The 22,116-nt window shown below is 39.3% G+C and overlaps 1 protein-coding gene across 1 annotated transcript in view; it reads left to right on the top strand.

Annotated features, from left to right (window-relative positions):
• The window catches only part of LAMA3 (laminin subunit alpha 3), a 337,939-nt gene extending 317,537 nt beyond the window's left edge, over window positions 1–20,402 (top strand). The window contains exons 63-73 of the mRNA XM_044682964.1: window positions 1,714–1,850; window positions 3,739–3,870; window positions 5,527–5,686; window positions 6,865–7,034; window positions 10,668–10,854; window positions 12,750–12,890; window positions 15,015–15,174; window positions 15,270–15,400; window positions 16,747–16,840; window positions 18,476–18,595; window positions 19,808–20,402. Of these exons, the coding sequence (XP_044538899.1) occupies window positions 1,714–1,850; window positions 3,739–3,870; window positions 5,527–5,686; window positions 6,865–7,034; window positions 10,668–10,854; window positions 12,750–12,890; window positions 15,015–15,174; window positions 15,270–15,400; window positions 16,747–16,840; window positions 18,476–18,595; window positions 19,808–19,953 (1,578 nt within the window). The 3' untranslated portion in view covers window positions 19,954–20,402. The remainder of the gene's footprint in view (window positions 1–1,713; window positions 1,851–3,738; window positions 3,871–5,526; window positions 5,687–6,864; window positions 7,035–10,667; window positions 10,855–12,749; window positions 12,891–15,014; window positions 15,175–15,269; window positions 15,401–16,746; window positions 16,841–18,475; window positions 18,596–19,807) is intronic.
• Window positions 20,403–22,116: the final 1,714 nt, after the last annotated feature.

Here is a 22,116-nt window from a genome sequence, read left to right as displayed (position 1 = left end):
AATTAAATTAAGATTAAACAAGTTATTATTATATTCAGTGGTACAGCTAGACATTTGGATCCCTAAGGGAAAAAAAATTAAAAGAACACCAGGAACACTCGGAATAGGAAGACCTAGGCCTGCATCTTGGGTCTACCAATTACTGGCTGTGTGACTTCTGACAAATCATTATAATTTTCTGGGTCTGTTTCCTTATCTGCAAAATAAAGAAAATGCTTTCACTAACTACTTCAGAAGGTTGTTATAAGAATTAAATGAGGGGGCAGCTGGGTGGCTCAATGGATTGAGAACCAGGCCTAGAGACAGGAGGTCCTAGGTTCAAATCTGGCCTCAGACACTTCCTAGCTGTGTGACCCTGGGCAAGTCACTTAACCCCCATTGCTTAGCCCTTACCACTCTTCTGCCTGGGAACCAACTCACAGTATTGATTCTAAGATGGAAGGTGAGGGTTTAAAAAAAGAAAAAAGAATTAAATGAGGCCAATTGCCAAACCACTCTGTAAATATTAGCTATTATTATTATAATCTCTGGACCCACTGCAGTACCAGGGTGTGATGAGAAGTCTTTACTTCTGAGGAAGGACCAAAAGGAGGATGTAGTGAAACTTTCCATGTAGATATGCCCAGGAAGGAAGTAATGACTCTTCAATTAACTGAATAACTTCTTTTTTTTCTTTTTTTTTTAACCCTTACCTTCTGTCTTAGAATTAATACTATGTATTGGTTCCAAGGCAGAACAATAATAAGGAGCTAGGCAATTAAGTGACTTACCCAGGGTCACACAGCTAGGAAAGTGTCTGAGGCCAGATTTGAACCTATCTCTGAGCCTGACTCTCAATTCACTTAGCTGCCCCTGAATAACTTATTTTAAGCTAATATGTACTTCCTATAACTTCAGAGGACACTGGCAACTAAGTTGCCCAATGGTTAGAATGTGGGACTTAAGAATTAGGAAGATGTAAGTTCAAATCCCATCTTGGACAAGCCTCAATTTCCTCATCTATAAAATGGGAATAATAATAGCACTTACCACCCAAGTTATTGTAAGAATGAAATGAGTTAAAATGTATTAAACATTTTGCCTCTTTTTTATTAGAGTTTAGTGCAGCATCTGGCACATAGTAGGCATTTAATAAATGTTTATTGATCAATACAGTTGAAGTAAACATGTAAATATGTTCTATGGAGCCTTATATGTCATAAAGTTCTAGCACTTTTTATAAATGTTCCCTGTTGCGTTATCAGAACTTTAAAGTGGAGATAGGTACTCTGTGTAGTTCTCATTCTGTGACTTCTTCCAGTTAGAGTCCTGTTCCTTGAGGTTGAGAATGGCTTTTTGTTTTGTCTTTGTATTCCCAGAGTCCCGCACAGCACCTTCTTCCTCATAAATCCTTATTGAATTCTGGGATGATCACTTAAGATCCTTTGGACTTCTGTGCCCCAAGCCTTGCAGAGACAGCTTTAGGAGTAGTATTTTTCTCTGGTTGTAGGATATTAGAAGTGCTAAGTCTCTTGGAGAAGGGGGAGGAACAAACAATTCTTAGAGCTTGTCTTTTAAAACTGGTCAGAAGATAGTCCAGGCTCTCTGTTAATATTTTTGCAGTGGCTTCCCTAGACATAATTTTGGTTGTCAGTTTGGTAAATGAAATATTAATCATATTTAAATGAAAACTCATTTCATTGGTCATTGTGTGGGGTTTTGTGTTGGTTTCAGACAAATAGCCTACAAATTGCCCTGGAAGATGGTCACATCGAATTAAGCTCTAGAGAACAGGGCACTATTCTGAAATCTCCCCAGACATATGTGGATGGTTTACTCCATTATGTGTCCATAATAAAGGATGATACTGGGTGAGTATATGTGCATTTGTGCTAGAGCAAAAAAGTATTTCAAGATTTCAAAAGATCTTTGACTTTTCATCAATGGAAATACTCCTTTAAACAATACAAATCGCAGGAGCAGCTAGATGGCTCAATGGATTGAGAGCCAAGTCTAGAAATGGAAGATCTTGGGTTCACATCTGACCTCAGACACTTCCTAGTTGTATGACCCTGGGCAAGTCACTTAACCCCCATTGCCCAACCTCTACCACTCTTCTACCTTGGAACCAATTATAGTATTGATCCTAAAATGGAAAATAAGGATTTAAAAAAAATACAAATTGTAGCCCTTGCCTTCCTTAGTAAATAGTTTCATGAGCTGGCTCTGGCCAGCCTCTCCAGAGTTTGGCAGGCTAGCCTCTGGACAGCAAGGACAGAGGCTTCTGTAGGTTTGTACCCCAAGGCTTTCCTGTTTAGTAGGATCTGCATTGATCTTTGGGAATTCACGTTCATCTCCACACCCTGCCATGGTGATGCATTAGAATTGTACATTAAAGGTAGAGAACATTTTTAAATGTTGCTTAAATCTTTTTCAGGGAATCAGCCATCATTAGGATTTCTGATCTTTTTATAAGACAGGTAGAGGTAGCTCTTTTGTAGTAATAGAAAGAGCTACCTTCACAGCCAGGAAGCCCTTGGTTCAAGACCTGCCTGTAGCCCATACTGGCACTGTATCCCTGGACAAGTCACTTAACCTACCAATACTTTAAGCAACTCTTTTCAGACTGTAAGTTATAGAAAAGATACCGACTTGTATTGGTAGAAGGAATTTCCTCATCAGGAATTCCCTATATCAATTAAATCACAAATCCAGTCACTATCCCTTTATAAGACATATTATTTTTTGTTGCTGCCATGACTTTGTTTCAGAATACAGAATTAATTGCCTCATAAAGTAGCAAAAGTCATAGACTAGGTTGTTTAATGGGCTATTTTCTGTAAAGCATCCAATTATATTAAGGATCAAAATCAGTATGTTGGCTCAGTCCTTTCCCTAGCACATTTCACTTGCATTGGGGCAGCTGGCTAACCCAATGGTTAGATACATATACTTGCATTTCTGAGTTTCTAAACTTTTCTCTGTCATGTTGTGTCAAGCACCAGACCCAGAATCGGGAAGACCTGAGTTCAAATCCAGGTTCAAACACTTGCTAGCTGTATGATCTTGGGCAAGTTTTTTAACCTCTTTGCCTCAGTTTCCTTATCTATAAAATAGAGAGAATAACAGATATTTCTTTTATATCACAACATTCCCTATCCCAGTTTCTATATATCATAAGTTGGCATAAGAAACTAAGTGAGAATTTGAGGATGTTTTGTGCAAACCGCAGGCAAAACACAAAGACCAACACACAAAGAAGAAAAAGTTTAGAAACTTAGAAATGTATGTATGTGTATTATATATGCATGTATATATGTAATATATATTGTATAATATCAACATATTTTATCTTTTATTACCATAAACACACACAGTTTCTTTTTTAAAGTTAATAAAAAATTAAAGTTTACAAAAAGAATGTGAAAGCCAACAGATGACACACAAAAGTTAGAGAGAGCTATTAACCCAAATTTTGCAATGAGGTACTGTAAACACCCCACAAAAGAAAAAAGAAAAAAATTCAGACTTCTTCTCTGGTACAAAGAGAGGGCCAAAAGAGAGGGTCCTGTGCCTCTGTCCCTCTCAATATGGAAGGGGTCCCTGTATTAGCACCTACCTCCCAAGGCTGTTTGTGAGAATCAAATGAGATAATAATAGTAGAGCACTGAGCACAGTTCCTGACACATAGTAAATACTACATACATTTTGGTTATCATCATTATTTATTATCATTCTTATTATTATTAATCTTCCCAGACTAAGGCTTTTGATCGATGATAAGTCTCTAAAAGACAACCAAAGGCTACGAATATTCTCAGACTCACAGCAATCCCTACGCTTTGGTGGGAGTGATTTTGAAGGATGTATCACCAATGTATTTTTCCAAAGGTATGTGGCTTTTTAATTTTGATCATTGAGATTCAAATAGGGAATTTGTTTTACATGAACTTTCCTAGAAACAAGTTAGATTTTGTTTTTGTCTTGATGTGAACAATTTATGGTCTAGAGGTGATTAGGCATGTTTACAAAACTAGAATTTTTAACATGGGCTTCTGCATTACTCTCATAAAATCCAAATATCTAAAATACATTTGCTTTTATGTTGCATACATGTTTGAAAAACAAATGAGGGAGCAGCGAGGTGACTCAGTAGATTGAGAGCCAAGCCTGGAGATGGAAGGTCCTGGGTTCAAATCTGGCCTCAGACACTTCCTAGCTGTGTGGCCCTGGGCAAGTCACTTAACCCCCATTGCCCACTGCTTACTGCTCTTCTGCGTTGGAACCAATACACAGTATTGATTCTAAGATGGATCATAAGGGTTTAAAAAATGTACACAATTAGCCAGCAAGCATTTTTTTTTCTGGAGAAATGTGACTCAAGGGCTTACGACTTGAGTGTACTTGATGGTCCTTGATACTCTTCAAGACTCTGTTTCTCTCTTCAGGGATGAAAGTGTCCTTTAGCACCAACCCCTGGAGAGCCCAGTGCTGCCTAGGACTTTCATATTCTCAATTTCTCCCCTTGTTCCCCCAGCATCTTATATTAACATCCCTAGAAAAAAGTTTCATTTTGTTTTGACCGTAGTTCTCATTGGTGCTGGGAAGAGCAAAGAAGCTGAGGGCTGCTTGCAATATGAGTGGTGGTGAGATAAAGGAGAGGGGGAAAAAAGTCTTACTTATTGCTGATAGAGATGAAATATCCTCTAATTACCATCTAATGGAGCAAAACAGGGACACTGAAATGGGGAACCAGGTAGCCTGTGTCAGCGTGCATAATGCAATGAACTGTGTATCTCTTTGATGGATAAGAGATAGAATGAAGGCAGAGGAGGAGCAGAGAAATGTAAATATATCCTCAAATTCTGAAAGCAATTTCCCATAAAGATATTTTTTAAGTTCTTGGGGCGCTAGGTGGTACAGTGGATAAGAGCACTCGCCTTGAGTCAAGAAGATCTGAGTTCAATCATTATGAATTAAAATCCAGCCTTAGACACACTTAATAGTTGCATGACCCTGGGAAAGTCATTTAACCCTATTTGCCTAAGTTCTTCCTCTGGGAAAAGAGAACACTCTGGAGAAGATAATGGCAAACTACTCCAATATCTTCACCAAGAACACTCCACAGAATAGTTCAAAGGTCACAAAGAGTCGAACAAAACTAAACTACTGAAGAACAATAGCTAGATTCTACATTAAATTGGATTTTGTGTCAAAAGTCATATTTTTGAAGCAAGATACCTTTGGATATTAAGTTCCTAAAGAATATTTCCAGATATGAAGAACCTTTGGAGCAAGGGTTTTTAACTTGGAGTCCATAAACTTTTTGTAAATATTTTGCTAAGTATATTTCAATTAACTACTTTCCTTCATAATGCTATGTATCTTGTTTTATGCATGCAAAAACATTATTCTTAGAAGAGGTTGGTAGCCTTCACCAGACTTCATCGTCCAGGACTGGCTAAGAAGCGCTGCTTTGGAGTAAATATACCTGGTACTGTCCAAGGTGATCTGAAGAAGCGTACCTTTCTTTCTCTTTTATTCCAGGTTAGCACAGAGTCCTGAGGTTCTCAATTTGGTCACTCATACTCGGAGGGAAAAGGAGAAGGTGTCCCTAGGAATCTGCAACTTAAATAAGCCACCTTTTCTAATGCTTCTGAAAAGCTCAGCAAAGATCAGCACATCCAGGACATTCAACATTGATAGGGTAAGCATCGCAGCCATCAGCTTTGCTTTCTCTCACTCCACAGGCTTCCTCTTCTAGAGGCTCAAGTGTTTGCATTTATCACCTAGATGCTAACAGAAACTGAAAAGTCAATGGCCTACTTTGTACCCAGGGGAAAGATTGAAAGCCTCAGAGTGGGTCCAGTGATGGATTAGGAGCTTAGCTAGGGTACCTGGGTTATAGCCCGAACTTTATAATGTGACCAGAGCCAGTCTTGTCCCTTTTTTCAGTAAATGAGCAGAATAGTTTGGATCTCTCTCTCTCTCTCTCTCTCTCGCTCGCTCTCTCTCACTCGCTCTCTCTCTCTCACTCGCTCTCTCTCTCTCTCACTCGCTCTCTCTCTCTCTCTCACTCGCTCTCTCTCTTTCTCTCTCTCCCCCCTTCTCTCTCTCCTCTCTTCCCTCTTCTTCCTCTCTTCTCTTTCTTTCTTACTTTTTCTATCTTCTCTTTCTTTCTCTCCTCTGTCTCTTACTATCTCTCCTCCTTTCTTTCACTCTGTTTCCCTGTCTCTCTTTCTCTCTGTCTGTCTGTCTCTTTTTGACATACAGAAATGCTTTGAACCTTAATTTCCTCATCTACAAATTAGGTTGTTATGAGGAAAGTATTTGCCTAGATTCTTCTTCTTTTTCTAATTTCTTATCCATATTGTTATTGATCCATACATCAACTTTGGCAGAAGGAAGAAGTAGGCAGATTCCCTAGGCTTGACTCATGATTGGATGAGGGAGAAAGAGAAAACAAAGAGGCCAGAATGGCTACAGTTTTGAGTCTTAATGACCGCGAGAAGGCAATGCCTTTACTAGAAACAGAAAAGTCAGGTGGCAAAAGGATCCCAACACGCTCCATTAGCTGTGATTCTAATTTCATGTTATAAATATCTTTGAAAAAAGGGAGCATAGCTTAGTGGGTAAATGACATCCCAGAAGCCCAAGGTTGTGATGAAGTCTAATCCTAGCTCGGTCATTCCCGAGCTATATGACTTGTCGACCCTCAACATTCTTTTCCTTTGCTTTCTACAGTTGTTATGCTCCTCTCATTGAGAAATAAAGAATAAGAGTCACTGGGTGGCATGTGAGGAAAACCTGATTAAGTAAATGTTAAACTACAGGACCTATCTTACCTTAAACATTAGCTCTTATTTCCCCCATCCTTTTGTGCAGCTACAGCGGGATATGCATCCTGCCTCCCTGATGAAGAGAAAGGTTCCAACAGTTGCCCAGCACTGCCTTGAGTGGCCTCAGTCCCAGGCTTCTAAAGGGTCTTATCAATTTGGGGACAGTCCCACCAGCCACTTGTCATATACATTCCCTGAGGAGATGCTGAAAGACAGGTATTGGTATAAAAGTTTGATATTTTGTTTTACAATAACTCAATCCAGGTATTTAGCCATGATTCCCAGAACCCTAAAATGGAGGAAACGGAGAAGGCTCTTCATAACTATTTAATGAGAGGGAAGGAAGGAAAGGAGGCCTGGCTCTTTAATCAACCAACAGGCATTTATTAAACACTGTGTTCCAAATAGTATTTCAAAAGATACAAAGAAAAACAAATCTTTGACTTCAAGAAGCTTACATTCTCTTTTATAAACTCTTTCTTTCTGTCTTGTTCTGTAACAACTCTGAGACAGAAAGGCAAGAACTAGGCAAATGGAATTAAGAGACTTGCCCAGGGTCACACAACTAGGAGTTATCTGAGGTCAGATTTGAACCCAGATCCTCCAAACTCCAGACCTGGCTCTTTCCACTGAGCCAACTAGCTGACCAAAGGAGCCTATGTTCTTATGGCAAGAGAGAAGGACTGCTAATGAGGGATAAGTAAAGAATGTCTTTGATGAGTTCCCCATAGTTGTAATAAAAACATTTTAAGGGCTGACTTCAACCCCCATCCCCAGATTAGAAATGAGTGACCTGGAAATAATCATATTTCATTCCCAGATTGCTATTTGCTTCTAAGAAAGCATACACTCTTCCTTTCCTGCATTTTATATTCAAAGAGAAATCAGTTTTCAGTAGAATCGTTTTCAAAAAGATCATTTTAGACAAAGTATCTTCACTTCTCTGTGGTGGCAACTTATGTTTCTATCAGTGAGAAAAGAGTGAACCAAAATATCTCGCACTAAATCAAAGTGGGGGAAAGATTTTTTTTTTAATTTAAAAAATTAGGAATTCTTATTGGGACAGGTATATGTATATTAAAGAGAGAGGAAATGTGACAGTGGATAAAGAGCCAGGAGGAACTGAGTTTAAATCCTGTCTCTGACAAATACTGGCAGCATGAGCCCAGGGCAAATCATTTAAGCTCTTCATATCCCAAGCAACCTTCTCAGACTGTAATCTGCAGAGCTCATGCCAGTCTGCATGGGTAGAGGGAGTTGGAGAATTCCCTTTTCCAATGAAATCACTTTCCAGTTAAAATAATAATAATAATAATAATAATAATAATAATAATAATAGCATTTATAAAGCGCTATAAGGTTTGCAAAGAACTTTACACATGCTATTTCATCTAATGCCATGGCTGATATCACCTACACAGTTTGAAATTTCAATTCCATTTAATTCTTTTTTTTAAACTGTTGCCTTCTGGTGTAGAATCAGTACTAAGTATTTGTTCCAGAGGAAAAGAATGGTAAGGCAGTGGGAGTTAAGTGGCTTGACCAGGGTCACACAGTATATGCCTCAGTCATATTTGAACCCAGAACCTCTCATCTCCAGACCTGGCTCTCCAATAACTGAATTCTATTTAATTCTACAAACATTTTTAAGTGCTTGCCCTGGCACCTTTAGGTGCTGGAGATACAAAAACAAATGAAGCAGTCTCTGCCTTCAAGTTCTTTACAGTCTCCTGGAAGTAAAACATCATATGCACAGAAAAGTGAGAGTGTTCTCACATCAGTTGTAAGGCTTATGGGGCCATCTGTTCATCTCCCAGATAACCACAGTGAGAGCAAGTTCTTAGAGCTTTTGAGAAAGGGATGGCAACCAGTATCTTTCTTTTATTTTCTACAGAAGAGGGAATCAAGGTAAGCTAACTGGAAACAGTGAAGAGAAGGATGAAAATGAGGGATAGCTTAATAAAGGAGGGCAACTAGGCAGCACAGTGGATAGAGCACCGGGCCTGAAATCAGGAAAATTCATCTTCCTGAGTTCAAATTTGCCCCCCTAACACTTACTAGCTGTATGACCCTAGGCAAGTCACTTAACCCTCTTTGCCTCCGTTTCATCATCTTTACAAATGAGCTGGAGAAAGAAATGGCAAACCACTTCCAGTACCTTTGCCAAGAAATCCCAAATGGGTTCAAGAAGAATCAGATGTGTCTGAAAAATGACTGAACTGAATTTATACAACACTTTAAGGTCCATAAGGCACTTTATACAACCTGTTGACATAGACAAGGTAAGTATCTTTACTCTCATTTTTCAGATGGGGAAACTATAACTTGCCCAAGACCAGAGAGCTATTAATTATGTAGCATACTGAGGCTTCATATCCCTAGCAAATATGAACAATTAGAGTGTTGTGTAGAAACTGCTTGGTAAACAATAAAGCCTAAACATGAGCTATTATTATAAGGAGCATACCAGGCTTCTGGCTCCCCAATAGTTCTCCCCTAGTTATAAAATAAAAACTGTAATGGAGGGGAGGGATAGCCAGTCTTCAGTAGACTTACTTATAAATAATCCTTTAGCTCCAAATATTAGCATCGTTCCTGGGTTATTTACATTCTCAGGAAGATGCAAGCATTTTTTAATATCTAAGACCTCTTGTTCTTATTCAGCCTCTCTCTCAGTTACCTCTTCCCATTTCATGGGAATCTTCTTTCACCTTATTTGATACACTGTACATTAATTTAGCCCTTAAGCAACTTGGGTGAAAAAGTTGAGCTGATTTAATTTTCTGCCTGTTTTTTTTCTCCCTCAACAATAAGGGCCATTGATGATTATTATTTTGTGTTAATGGGAACCATAACCATCCAACAGAATATAATATCTCAGGTATCTGGATTGGTCTCTGACTTTACTGGGTATTACCCAGTCCTTGGAAGCAAAAAGCTGCTTCTTTAAGATACAACTTTGCCATAAAACACATTTTATTTCTGATGTTCATCAGTTGATGTGATACACCTCAGTTTTGTAGTATTCCTTTGTAGATGTTCAGTTCTTTCACTCATGTATGGCTCTTCATGACCCCTTTTGGGGTTTTCTTGGCAAAGATATTGAAGTGGTTTACTATTTCCTTCTCCAACTCATTTTATAAATGAGGAAACAGAGACAAACAGGGTTTAAGTGACTTGCCCAGGGTCACACATCTACAATGTGTTTGAAGCCAGATTTGAACTCTAGAAGATGAATCATCTGGACTCCAGACCTGGCACTCTGCTCTGCCCTAAATAAAATTATTCATTTACTCATCTCAAGTCACGGAGATACCTACTGGCTTTGTGATCCTAGACAAGTCACTTAATACTGCCTCAGTTTCCTCATCAATAAAGTGGGAATAATAATGGCACCTCCTTTCTAAAGCTATTTTGAGGGTAAAATCACATAATATTTGTACAACACTTTAAAATCCTTTAAGTGCTCTATCAATGCAAATTCTTTTTTTGTTATTATAGAGGGAAATAACTTTCTGCCTCTAATTATTTGCCTTCCTGAAAGTTTCTACAAACTAAATTTTTGAATAAAACTTATTTTCATTCTGAAATTAGAAAATTTAGAAAATCAAAGAAAATAAGCATTTGCATATACATAGTAGATCAGAAAAAAGAAAATGGTACCTGAAACTGGCAGATTTCTGTTATGTACCGTATGGTTTTCTTTTTAGGTATTTGATAGCTTTTAACGCTATCCTGCTTGTCTGTACTTCTTGCTGGCCTCCCCTTTGTTCTCTTGGTTCCCAGTGTTTATGAGAGCCAGTAAGAGGCTACACACTCACCCTCTGGCTCTCTTTCCTTCTTTTACAGGTCACACTTTGCTGTGGATATTCAGACAACTTCCACTGCCCCAGGACTGGTGGTTTTTGTAGGGAGTAAGAGCTCCTTTATGGCGCTTTTCTTTTCAAAGGGACGCATTGTCTTTTTGCTGAAGGCAGAAGGAAAGAAATTAAGACTGAAGACCAAAGAGAAACTCAATGATGGAAAATGGCACACGGTAAGAGCTATTTAACAGTGGAAAATTCACAGCCCAAACCACTGAAAAATGCGTGCCACTGATGCCACCCTTCACAGACCGAATAGCCCCATACTTTAAAGAGGAAAACAAGCCAGTAATTCAACCACTGCGAATAGGTCCTATGCCTGGAAGCCTGATAAGGACCAATAAGAGGCAATGTTATGCCTTCCCATACATTTATTATTTTAAATATTTAACACGTATCTATGTAACTTTTTTCTCAATAATAAGAAGTTCATGAAATTTTAATGTCATAATAGATTCCAGGATGGAAAATTTTTTTATTCCCCAGACCCTTTGATCAGGCCTACCTCCCTTGTCTTTTCCTAATCCCCATGTCATAATCATAATCATAATCATCATCATCATTATCATAACTGGCACTTTTAGAATTTGTATACATGTATATATAAATATATATAGTGTACTTTTAAGATTTACAAAATTTCTTGCATAAATTATCTTGCTTTTATACAACCTTATGACACAGGTCTTATTATACCCAATTTATAGATGAGAAAATTAAGTCTCAGAAATTACATAACTTGCCCTTAGTCACATAGCTAATGTAAGATCACAACCTTATGTGTCCAAAACTAAAAGAGACCTCAGAGGTTGTGTAGTTCAACTCTTTCATTTTATAGATGAGGAAATTCAAGGGTTTTTTTTTTGTTGTTGTTCATTTTTTAAAACCTTACCTTCCACCTTAGAATCAATGCCATGTATTAGTTCCAAGGCAGAAGAGCAGTAAGAACTAGGCAATGGGAGTTAAGTGACTTGCCCAGGGTCATACAGCTAAGAAGTGTCTGAAGCCAGATTTTAACCTAGGACCTCCCATCTCTAGGCCTGGTTCTCAATCCACTGAGCCATCTAGCTGCCCCCAAAATTCAAATTTAAAGAAGATAACTAGTAAATGTCAGAGGCATGATTCCAATTCAGATCTTCCAGATTTCAAGTTTGGACCCTATCCATAGTCCTAAGCTGTATCCTTATCCTGAATCTACATCCCATGCTCTTCCCACTGTGCTACCCACACACTACGCCTACTACCCTGCTTCTCTAAGCTGACTATTACCCCCTCCATCTAGGTAAAGTGACATAATACTATCTGTCCAGTTGTACCCCTATATCCTGAGATGTCCTCCCCACAGCTTCCTAAACCCTCTCCCTTCCCCCATTCAGGCAGCTTTCATAATCTCATCTACCATGCGAGGCCTCCCCTGATTTCTAGTTGTATAAAATATTAATGATGGTGCCCTGGAGCCAAGTGAAACCAATTTACAAGAGCGAATTGTTATATTTTCTGTGTGAGCATTTATCCTGCAGAAATCGGCAAACTCTACCAAATGAGGGTTTGATTTATTGTTTCATTGATTGTCTAGGCTTAAGAGGGTGATGAAGAAAACTTTTAATGATGCAGATTGAACTTAAAAGTGTGTCATACATATTTTTGCAATACGATGGGGTGAAGCATTTACCAAGTACATCCCAGATAGACATCATCTCCTCCAAGCCTCTCCTGAAGATGTTGCTTAATGAGTGGCTAGTTGGTATCGGTCAGGACCAGAATATCCTGATATCCATCTCAGCTCCCATACCACATTGCCTCTCTTACAAGAAAGCAGAATGCCATGCGGGCTTGGCAGGCTGAAAAGGGAGTAGAGCTCGATTTGGGACCCTGAGATTCCAGTCTCAGCTTTGATACTGACTGGCTATGGGGACAGTGGGCAAGTCACACCACTGAGCTATCTGAAATACCATAAAAAAAAAAAAAGCTTTTTTCTCTTTTTGATACTAGTAATTATTAGCAGAGTTCAGCTGCAGCTGCCTGGTTAAAGATAAATCTCAATCTGGATGTTTTATTTCTCTCTAAGATCGTGTTTGGGCACGAGGGAAGCAAAGCTCGTTTTGTCATAGATGGTCTGAAGATCCAGGAAGGAAGCCTGGCAGGAAATTCTATATTTACGGTCAAACCCCCCATCTACGTTGGGGCCTCTCCTCAGGTGAAACTGAAGGTGAATATTTCTGCTTTGGGAAATTTGAAAATATTCCAACTATGTAATCATTATAACCGTAATCATGATATGTCATGCCTTATTTCTAGATGACTGGGTTTAAGAAAAATATCTAGTTCGTGTTCATAAATCTCAAATTCTACTCCCAGAGAAGTTCTTTCTTCTACCCTTTGCATTCCTGAGGCACTCATCAGGTCAGTCAAAAGAGTGCCATAATGGGGACCAGCACCCCCATGACGGTTGTGCTAGCTGGAGTTCTTACTGTCTCCAGGGAATGCAAGAACAGAACACAGATTTCCTCCTAGCCCATCCATAACTCATTGGTTCAGCGCATCATGCTGAGACACCTCGGGGCCCTTGGTTACTGAATATTATAGAAAGCCCTTAGAGATCATAATGATATCATTAATTTAAAATTGTGGTCAGCCACAAGGAATTTGGATCCTGATGGATTTGAATATAGATTCTTATTCAGCAAGTGATGTTATGCCATATGAACAGGCTATTTTTATTGGGGGGAGGGTTTAGTGCCCTAGGGATTCAAACCAGTTGACTGACCTTAGCAGGACAGTGTATCTTGTCCACGAAGTAGCTACAGGATTTCAGAATAGGAAGGACTTAGAGTTCCTATGAACTGAGCCATGGCCCATACCTAAAGGAAAATCTGCTTTGCAGCACCCTCAACATGGCATCATTGAGTCTCTGCTTGAAGATCTCCTGTGACAGGGAATTCACTCCCTCAGAATACAGCCATTCCACTTCAAGTATTACATCCTCTGGAGCGCCTTATCTGACCGTGAATGTTTGTTCCTTCTGGTTCAGCATTTATTTAGTGCCTATTCTGAGTGAAGGATTGAACAAACAAACAGTGTACCCCTAAGATCATTTGTTCTTTCATTTAGCCCACTGCGGTTTGGCTATTTATTAACAATATACTTTTTATTTTTTAATTAACTAATTTAATTAATTTAGAATACTTTTCCATAGTTACATGATTCATGTTCTTTCCCTCCCCCTCCCAGAGCCAATGAGAAATTCCACTGGGTTTTACATGATGATACCCTTTTTAGAGGGGGCATAGCATCCATGATAAGATGGTCCATATTTCTTATTGACCCCATTACAGTCAGAGGTCCATATTTCTTATTGATTTCATTACAAAAAGAGAGTTAGTGCCAATGAATGTCTGTAAATTGCATTTAACTCTCTTCACAACAGGCACCCACTGGGTTTAATGAGTGTTTTTCAATAATTCAAACTATCCCAGTGGTGCATCACATCCTCACTTGGCTTCTAATTTAATTGTGGAACATTTCTGAAGTATGAGGACTGTATTTGATGATGTGGTTAGCAGCTTTCCACTTGATATTTTTAGAACTTTGTGATTCACTGGCCCCTTTTCATACACTAGAACTGCTTTTCATTAACCTCTAACTGTCAGAAGAAAATCTCGAAGATGTTTTGTACCTTCAAGGAAGTAAGGTGGCAGGAGCTAGAGTTGTAGGAAAGAGGTCTATCCTGCTATTCATCTTGCCTCTGTGTGTATGTTTAGAAAAATAAGAACATATCTGTATGGATGTGCTTGTGTATATTGAACTCTAGAAGTTTTTATGTATATATTACAATATATATTATGGGCATATGTCTATCTCTCTAAATCAATGGTTCCCAAACTTTTTTGGCCTACCGCCCCCTTTCCAGAAAAAATATTACTTAGTGCTCCTGGAAATTAATTTTTTTTAATTTTAATAGCAATTAATAGGAAAGATAAATGCACCTGTGGCCATCACCGCCCTCCTGGATAGCTGCAGCACCCACCAAGGGGTGGTAGCACCCACTTTGGGAATCACTGCTCTAAATGTATCCATCTGCTTGTAGAATCATATCCTTTTGCATATATGTTTATATCTAGTATCTCTATCCACATGTGCATTGCATGGTTTATCTACATATAGGACAAGAGATAGCTGTTTCCCTACAGTCGACTCCAACCATCCCTTATTTATTCATCCTTTTTATTCTAGCAAGCCATCTGTGACTATCCTCTTGTTAATGCCATATACATCATTTCGAGCTGTTCATTCCTGTAATTCAGGTTCCCTTTTTTTTCCCACATATTTCCAGAGCCTCCCCAAAAGCAGCTTTATAGGATGCCTGAGGAACTTTCAGCTGGATGGAAAGGCCTTGGACACTCCCTTTCAGAACTTTGGGGTAACTCCCTGTTTGGGTGGCCCTCTCGAGAAAGGGATGTATTTCTCCCAAGATGGCGGGCACATCAGCTTTGGTAAGGAACAGCTGCATGGAGTTTCTGTCTCTGAATCTTGAGTTTACTCTCCTTTTTATTTGAGCACTTCGATAAACAATTTTTATTTTTAAAAGATAACTCCTGGATGCTGGGAAAGGAATTCAAGATCATTTTCAGCATTCGCCCAAGAAGTCTCACTGGACTTTTAATGCATACTGGAAGTCAACCTGGAAAGTATTTAAGTGTTTATATGGAGGAAGGAAAGGTGAGTAACAGTTTTACTTCCATTCTGTTGGAATGGGAAGAGCACATTAACTCTGGATAAAACTGGATTCCATTTCCAAAAGGCTATGATTGACAAGTGTATGGAAGAGATCAGAGTAATAGCCGTGGAATTTAGGGAACTGTTTTCTTTATCAAATTACCTAATATTCATGTTCTGTGCTTCCTCCTCTGTGAAGTGTGGATAATAAACCCCTTTATAACTTTTTAATGAGACTTGGTAAATAAAACCCACTCATGAACTACGTTATATCAGATAACTTTATTCAGAAATCAGCCCCTATTGCTCTTGGATTCAGTTCTGGGGACTGCATTTTAGGAATGGCATTGGTAATGGTCCAGAGGAAGTAACCAACACAGTGAAGGACCCCTAATTTGTGCAAATAAGTCAAGAGGCATTTTAAACATCACTTTGCTCAAGGCACAGGATACAATGACAAAAAGAAAAAATCCAAGAGGGTTGGGGGGGCGCGGTTCAGTGGAATGAGAATCAGGCCTAAATATGGGAGGGTTCTGGGTTCGAATCTGTCCTCAGATACTTCCTAGATGTGTGACCCTGGGCAAGTCACTTAACCCCCATTGCCTAGTCCTTACCACTCTTCTGTCTTGGAACCAATATACAATATTGATTCTGAGATGGAAGGTAAGGGTTTAAAAAAGAAAAAGAAAAAGAAAAGTTACCCTAAAAATGCAAGATATTCTTTTGGCATCTTTATCTGAACTGACTGCCTACACTTTCCCTATGCCCCAAACAGCAGCACTGTTTGCCTATCAAATCTCACCAACTGATGCATGCAAAGCCAGATGTGCTTGTGCATAAATTGCAGGAGGGACCCTGCCATCTAACTTACTGTGAGATTCATATTAATCGATAAGAGTGGCACTACTGCTCTACTTCATTGGTTATTCTTCAGACCTGGCGGCATCTTATTTAGCATTGGACAGGGGATGTATGCAATATGAGGAGTAAGCCTAAGGTGTGGATTCTTTATAATCACTTTTTTTTTCAAACCCTTACCTTCTGTCTTAGAATCATTGTTGTATATTGGTTTCGAGATAGAAGAGCAATAAGGACTAGGAAAGGAAGGTTAGGTGACTTGTCCAGGGTCACATAGCTGAGGTCAGACTTGAACCCAGGACCTTCTTTCTCAAAGCCTGGCTCTCAGACCACTGAACCACCTAAGTGCCCTCTCTAGTCACTCTTATGTGCTTACTACCTGGTCTTTTCCTAAGTTCTGTCAGTGGAATGAATGGGGTAAGAAGGATGGAACCTGGAAAACTTCTTCTCTGCATGGATGAACTAATGGTAAAAGTCCTTCTGTGTTTCAGGTCACCGCTTCTGTGGACAGTGGGGCTGGTGAGATGCTGACATCAGTCACACCCCAGCAATCTCTGTGTGATGGACACTGGCACTCTGTGGCAGGTATGGGAGCAGCTGCTAAGGAAATTGACTTCCCACTTCGAAATTGATTATTTCAAAACTTTTTAAAGAATTTGGGACTTTAACACTAATGTCCACCAATTCTGCCAGTATCTACTAGCAATGAGGAAGGCAAAGACTGTTCTAAGATCATTCTGTTCTAAGCCTCTAAATTATGTATATGGCGGCAGCCAGGTGGGTCAGTGGATGAGAGCCAGACCTGGAGACAGGAAGTCTTGGGTTCTCATATGGCCTCAGACACTTCCTAGCTGCATGACCCTGGGCAAGTCACTTAACCCCATTGCCCAGCCCTTACAGCTCTTCTGCTTTGGAACCAATACATAATAGTGATTCTAAGACAGAAGGTATGGGTTTTTTTCAAAGCGTATAAATGGCTTTAAAATGCTATTTCCCTTTTCTGTTTTTACATTAATATGACATTTGAACCAGGTAAGTGGATTCAAAGAATAGCTCAGATTTATTGGGACTGCTCACAATAATCTCATTAAGTCACACAATGCAAGCTTTATAACTCCTATTTTACAGATGAGGAAAATGAGGTTCAGGAATGTGAACTGGCTTGCCCAAGGTTACAGAGCTAATTAAAAAAAAATCCTTACCTTCTGTCTTAGAATTGATACTAAGTATTGAGAATGATAAGGGCTAGGTAATTTAAAATTTTAAAAATATATATTTTAAAGAGGGTGCAGCTGGGTGGCTCAGTGGATTTAGGGCCAGGCCTAGAGACAGGAGGTCCTCTGTTCAAATCTGGCCTCAGACACTTCCTAGCTGCATGACCCTGGGAAAGTCATTTAACCCCCATTGCCTAGCCCTTATACTCTTCTGCCTTGGAACTAATACATATTATTGATTCTAAGGTGAAAGGTAAGGGTTTAAATACATACATATATACATATATACACATATAATTATACTGTAAAATATTATTTTAAATATATTTTATATTTTAATTTAATAATGATTAATTCATTTATTTATTTAATTATTTAAGGATATTTTTTTGATTTATTTAGACACAGCTAGGAAGTATCCAAATTTTACAAAACAAAACACAACAAGCATTTCCCTACACAAAGAAAAAGATTACACATAAATGAAGTTACAAATGTTTTATGTTTCACTCATTTTTCTTCCTATCTACACAATAAATCCCATTTACAAATGTCCCAGCCCTTCTCCACCCTCCCCTCATCACAGAAGGTATCCTCTGGGAGATTGACATGTTGCTACAAATTAAGTCTTTCATGTTTTCACCTTTCAGTTCTCAATCTGGAGGTAACATTCACAGTTGATTCTTCCAGCATTAACTCTGTTGCTGTGTATGATGTTCTCTTGCTTCTACTCATTTCACTGTTCATCATCCCATGTAGTAATCATGAGATTGTTAACATGGGAGACATTTTTGTTTGGGGTGGGAGGTGAGGTTCAGCAGTTTATATGGAACAATCTTTTGTGTAAGAATGAATTTGGAATCAATTATTGAAAATCATGTTTCCACACGGCAACTAAAAATAAAACATGTACTGGCCAAACTGGTATAATAGTTCAAGGGGTGACTCCCACACAGGGAAGTCTCATCTCAGGAAATTTAACTGACTGGCTTCATTTTCCACACAGTCACTCTAAAGCAGAATCTGCTGCAGCTGGACCTGGACACAGACAGCAGCTCTGAGACTGGACAGCTCCCTACCTTGCCTGGCAGCAACCAACAGCCTCTGTATTTGGGAGGCATCCCAGGTGACTCTTCTTCAGCCTGATTACATTGGCTTCCTTTCACCTTCTCAGACAATCACATCAATCTAGTGACTAGGTTTATGGATCCGTGACTAGACACCAAGAGTAGCTGTGTGCTGGTTTCCTTAGGAGTGCCTGGGGTTTGGAGATTTTGAGGTTCCATTGTAATAGAGGAGGACCACAAGTTGGGAGCCAGGGTCATACTGGTGATGTCCTTGTATCTGCTTGTTCAAATTGCTGCTGATACTACACCCTGACAGTTCTCTCTCTGTGCCTTTTTGAGCCTTGTAAGAAGCTGGATTAGGTAGCATGTTAATTAGAACAGAGGATGGGGGCAGGGGGTGAAGGAAAGGAGCCCTTCCTTCTGAGTGATCAGTTCTCCCCTGAGGAGATGGTGAACACTGCAGGATCAAAAACAAGAAACTAGGGTAAGCTAAAATGTAGGCAAGGTATGGGATCATAGGACCCTAAAGCTAGAAAGGATCTCAAAATCTATCTATTCCAACTTTTTCATTTTAGAGATGAAGAAGCTGAGGCCTCGGAAGGTTAAGTGGCTTATCCCCAAAGACATAGGCTACCGTAGGCATCCGAAGTGAGGTTTGAACTGAAGTTCTCTGATGCCTGTAACAGTGAAGTTGGAAGTAATGGTATAGATCATCAGAATAAATATTAAATGGAGGACAGCTAGGCTCAGTAGATTGAGAGCCAGCCATAGAGGCAGGAGTCCTGAGTTCAAATATGGCCTTAGACACTTCCTGGCTGTGTGACCCTGGGCAAGTCACTTAACCTTCCTTGCCTAGCCCTTACCACTCTTCTGCCTTGGAACCAATTCAAAGTATTGATTCTAAGATAGAAGGTAAGGGTTAAAAAAAAAGAATAAACATTAAATGTTTGCTCATGTCTCTCTGCTCTCCTGATCAGTTTCTCCCCCAAAGTAGGTTAGGTGTCAGTAGTTAACCCATGGGGCAAAAATTATGAAATATTTGTTTACTTTCCTTGAAGAGCTTAAAGAATCCTCTTGATCCTACTATATACTACTATAGATACTACTATACTCCTACATAGAATCAAGAGAGGAGGGACTAGATAATTTTTCTTTACTTGGGTTGTTTTTTCCTACAAGAATCTGAAGAAACTTTTAAAATGCAGTTTGCCCTATCCATTATTTTAACCATAGAAGTCATACATTAAATGCCTTTCTCTTTCTTCTCTCAGCCAACTTGACAACACTGAGACTGCCTATACAAAAACCCTTCTTTGGCTGCCTGAAGAAGGTCACGATCAACAATGTAGCTGTCTCTGTCACAAAGGCCTCAGAAGTCCAGGGAGCTGTCAGTCCAAATGGCTGTCCTGTCCACTAACTGTGACCAGTGCTATGCATAAAGAGAAGGTCCTTGGAATGCAGTGTGGATAGAGCCGTCCAAGGTCCTGAATGGGAGTAGAATTCACCTTCTTCAACACAGACTCCCAAATACACACATTCTCCACTCGTTTCCAAATTATTCCAGAATCAAAATGTTGTCCAAAGTGGCTTAGCAGCCAATCTCAAGCTTATTAATGGCCCCAAATCCTCCTCTCTGATTGGCATTGTACAAGTCTTTGACATTCATATATACTCCATGTTAAAATATCTTTATTTGGAAAGGTGAGCAAAATATTGTATAATGTTTATAATGCAGAATAGAATTTCTTATTTGTTAAAATTAACATAAATGGAAATCAGAGCACTTTCAAGTGAAACTTTGGCATGTGTTACACAGGCACAGGATTATAATTGATGGAGCCAAATAAATGCAATGTACCCTTCTAACTTTCTGCTGTTTTGTATGGCGTTAACACACACTTAACACTCACTGGTTTACCTCTCCCAAGCATGTGACTTTATGTCAGTAGCATCTCTAGAACCAAAGCTTTAAGATCTCTAAAACAGCATAAAGCAAAGTTTTCTGTGAAGGAGGTCTGATGGCAAAGGTTGTTACCCACAAGGAGAGAGCATCTGAGTTGGGTAAAATCTTTTAAGATAAGACATTAAAAATGGATGAGACTCATTAGAAGAAGAGTCCTTAACGTGGAGTTCACAATCTTATTATTCACAATATTTTGATCATTTAACTTTTTCAATACACTTTACATTGTATCAGGTTTTTTTATTGAATACATTAAAAAACATTATTCTTGGAAGGGGTCCATAGGCTTTACCAGACTGCCAGAGGGTTCCATGACCTAAAACAAGATTAAGAATTCCTACTCTAAGCCTATATGGTAAGCTGGGTGGAGCAACTGCTAGGCTTAGAATCAAGAAGAGCTGAGTTCAAATGTGACCTTAGGCACTTACTAGCTGTGTGACCTTGAGCAAGTCACTTCATCCTGTTTGCATCAGTTTCCTCATCTGTCAAATGAGCTGGAGAAGGAAATGGTAAACTACTACAATATTTTTGCCCAGAAAACCCCAAATGGGAAGAGTCAAATACAACTAATTGACCAAATAGCAACTATACTTTTAAAACTCTATATCACAAAGAAGATGTGATCTGTGTTGGTTAGAGGAAGTTCCTTACTGAGAGCTCCCAATGCTGATGAAATCACAAATATATATATATATTTGTGGAAACTGGTGCAAACATATATATATATACTTATATGTATGTTTATCTATTTATTATATGTATATCTATGTGTGTATATAAATATGTAGAATCTACGTGTGTATATTTGTAGACACATGTGCACATTTTTGTTGTTCTGTTGTTTTCAGTCATGTCTTAACCCCTTATGACTCCTTTTAGAGTTTAATTAGCAAAGATGTGGTTTGTCATTTCCTTCTCCAGCTTATTTGACAGATGAGGAAGCTTAGGCAAACAGAGGGAAGCAACTTGTCCAAGGTCACACAGGTAGTGTCTGAGGCCAGATTTGAACTCCCAAAGTTCTTGAGGCTTCTTTACTCCAGGCCCAGCATTCTATCCACCTGGCCACCTAAACTGACCGCATGCCACATCAATATGTGTATGTGTACAAATACAAATTTTACATATACATAAATATATGTGAATATGTATGTATACCCAAAAAGGGATAAAGAAAACTGCAAATTGACACCTATTTATGCCTGTAGGAATTCAACAGCAAAGGTGAGGGAGAGGGGAAAGCATTCGAGCTCTAGAGAGCAGTGAGAACACAAAGGCATAGGTCTGTCTGCTGCATAGCCAGGGAGCCTTTCTAGCTTCCCAATGTCACCTTGCCATTCCAGGAACAAGACTCTTTTCTTCTGGAAGGAAGCTGCTTCCACACAGAGAGTTCTGCCATAGACTTCTGCCAGGAGGCTGAGGTGTGAAATGTGTCAGCCCGCCTGCCTCCTTCCATCCTCCTCCCTGGCCCAGAAGCTCTCGTTGCTTCTGACAGGTCCTGCTTCCTCCCAGAGGCTGGCCTCTTGCTCTCCAGTTTGAGGGAGCTGCTATCTTCCTCCATTAGCTTAAGCCTCACACAAATAGCCAGCCCAAAGGAAAACTTTCTTCTTGTTTACTGGT

The sequence above is a fragment of the Gracilinanus agilis genome, chromosome 1, assembly GCF_016433145.1.
Source record: "Gracilinanus agilis isolate LMUSP501 chromosome 1, AgileGrace, whole genome shotgun sequence".
NCBI classification, from domain to species: Eukaryota; Metazoa; Chordata; class Mammalia; order Didelphimorphia; family Didelphidae; genus Gracilinanus; species Gracilinanus agilis.
Note: the sequence above shows the minus strand (reverse complement) of the source record. Positions and strands in the feature narration are given on the sequence as shown.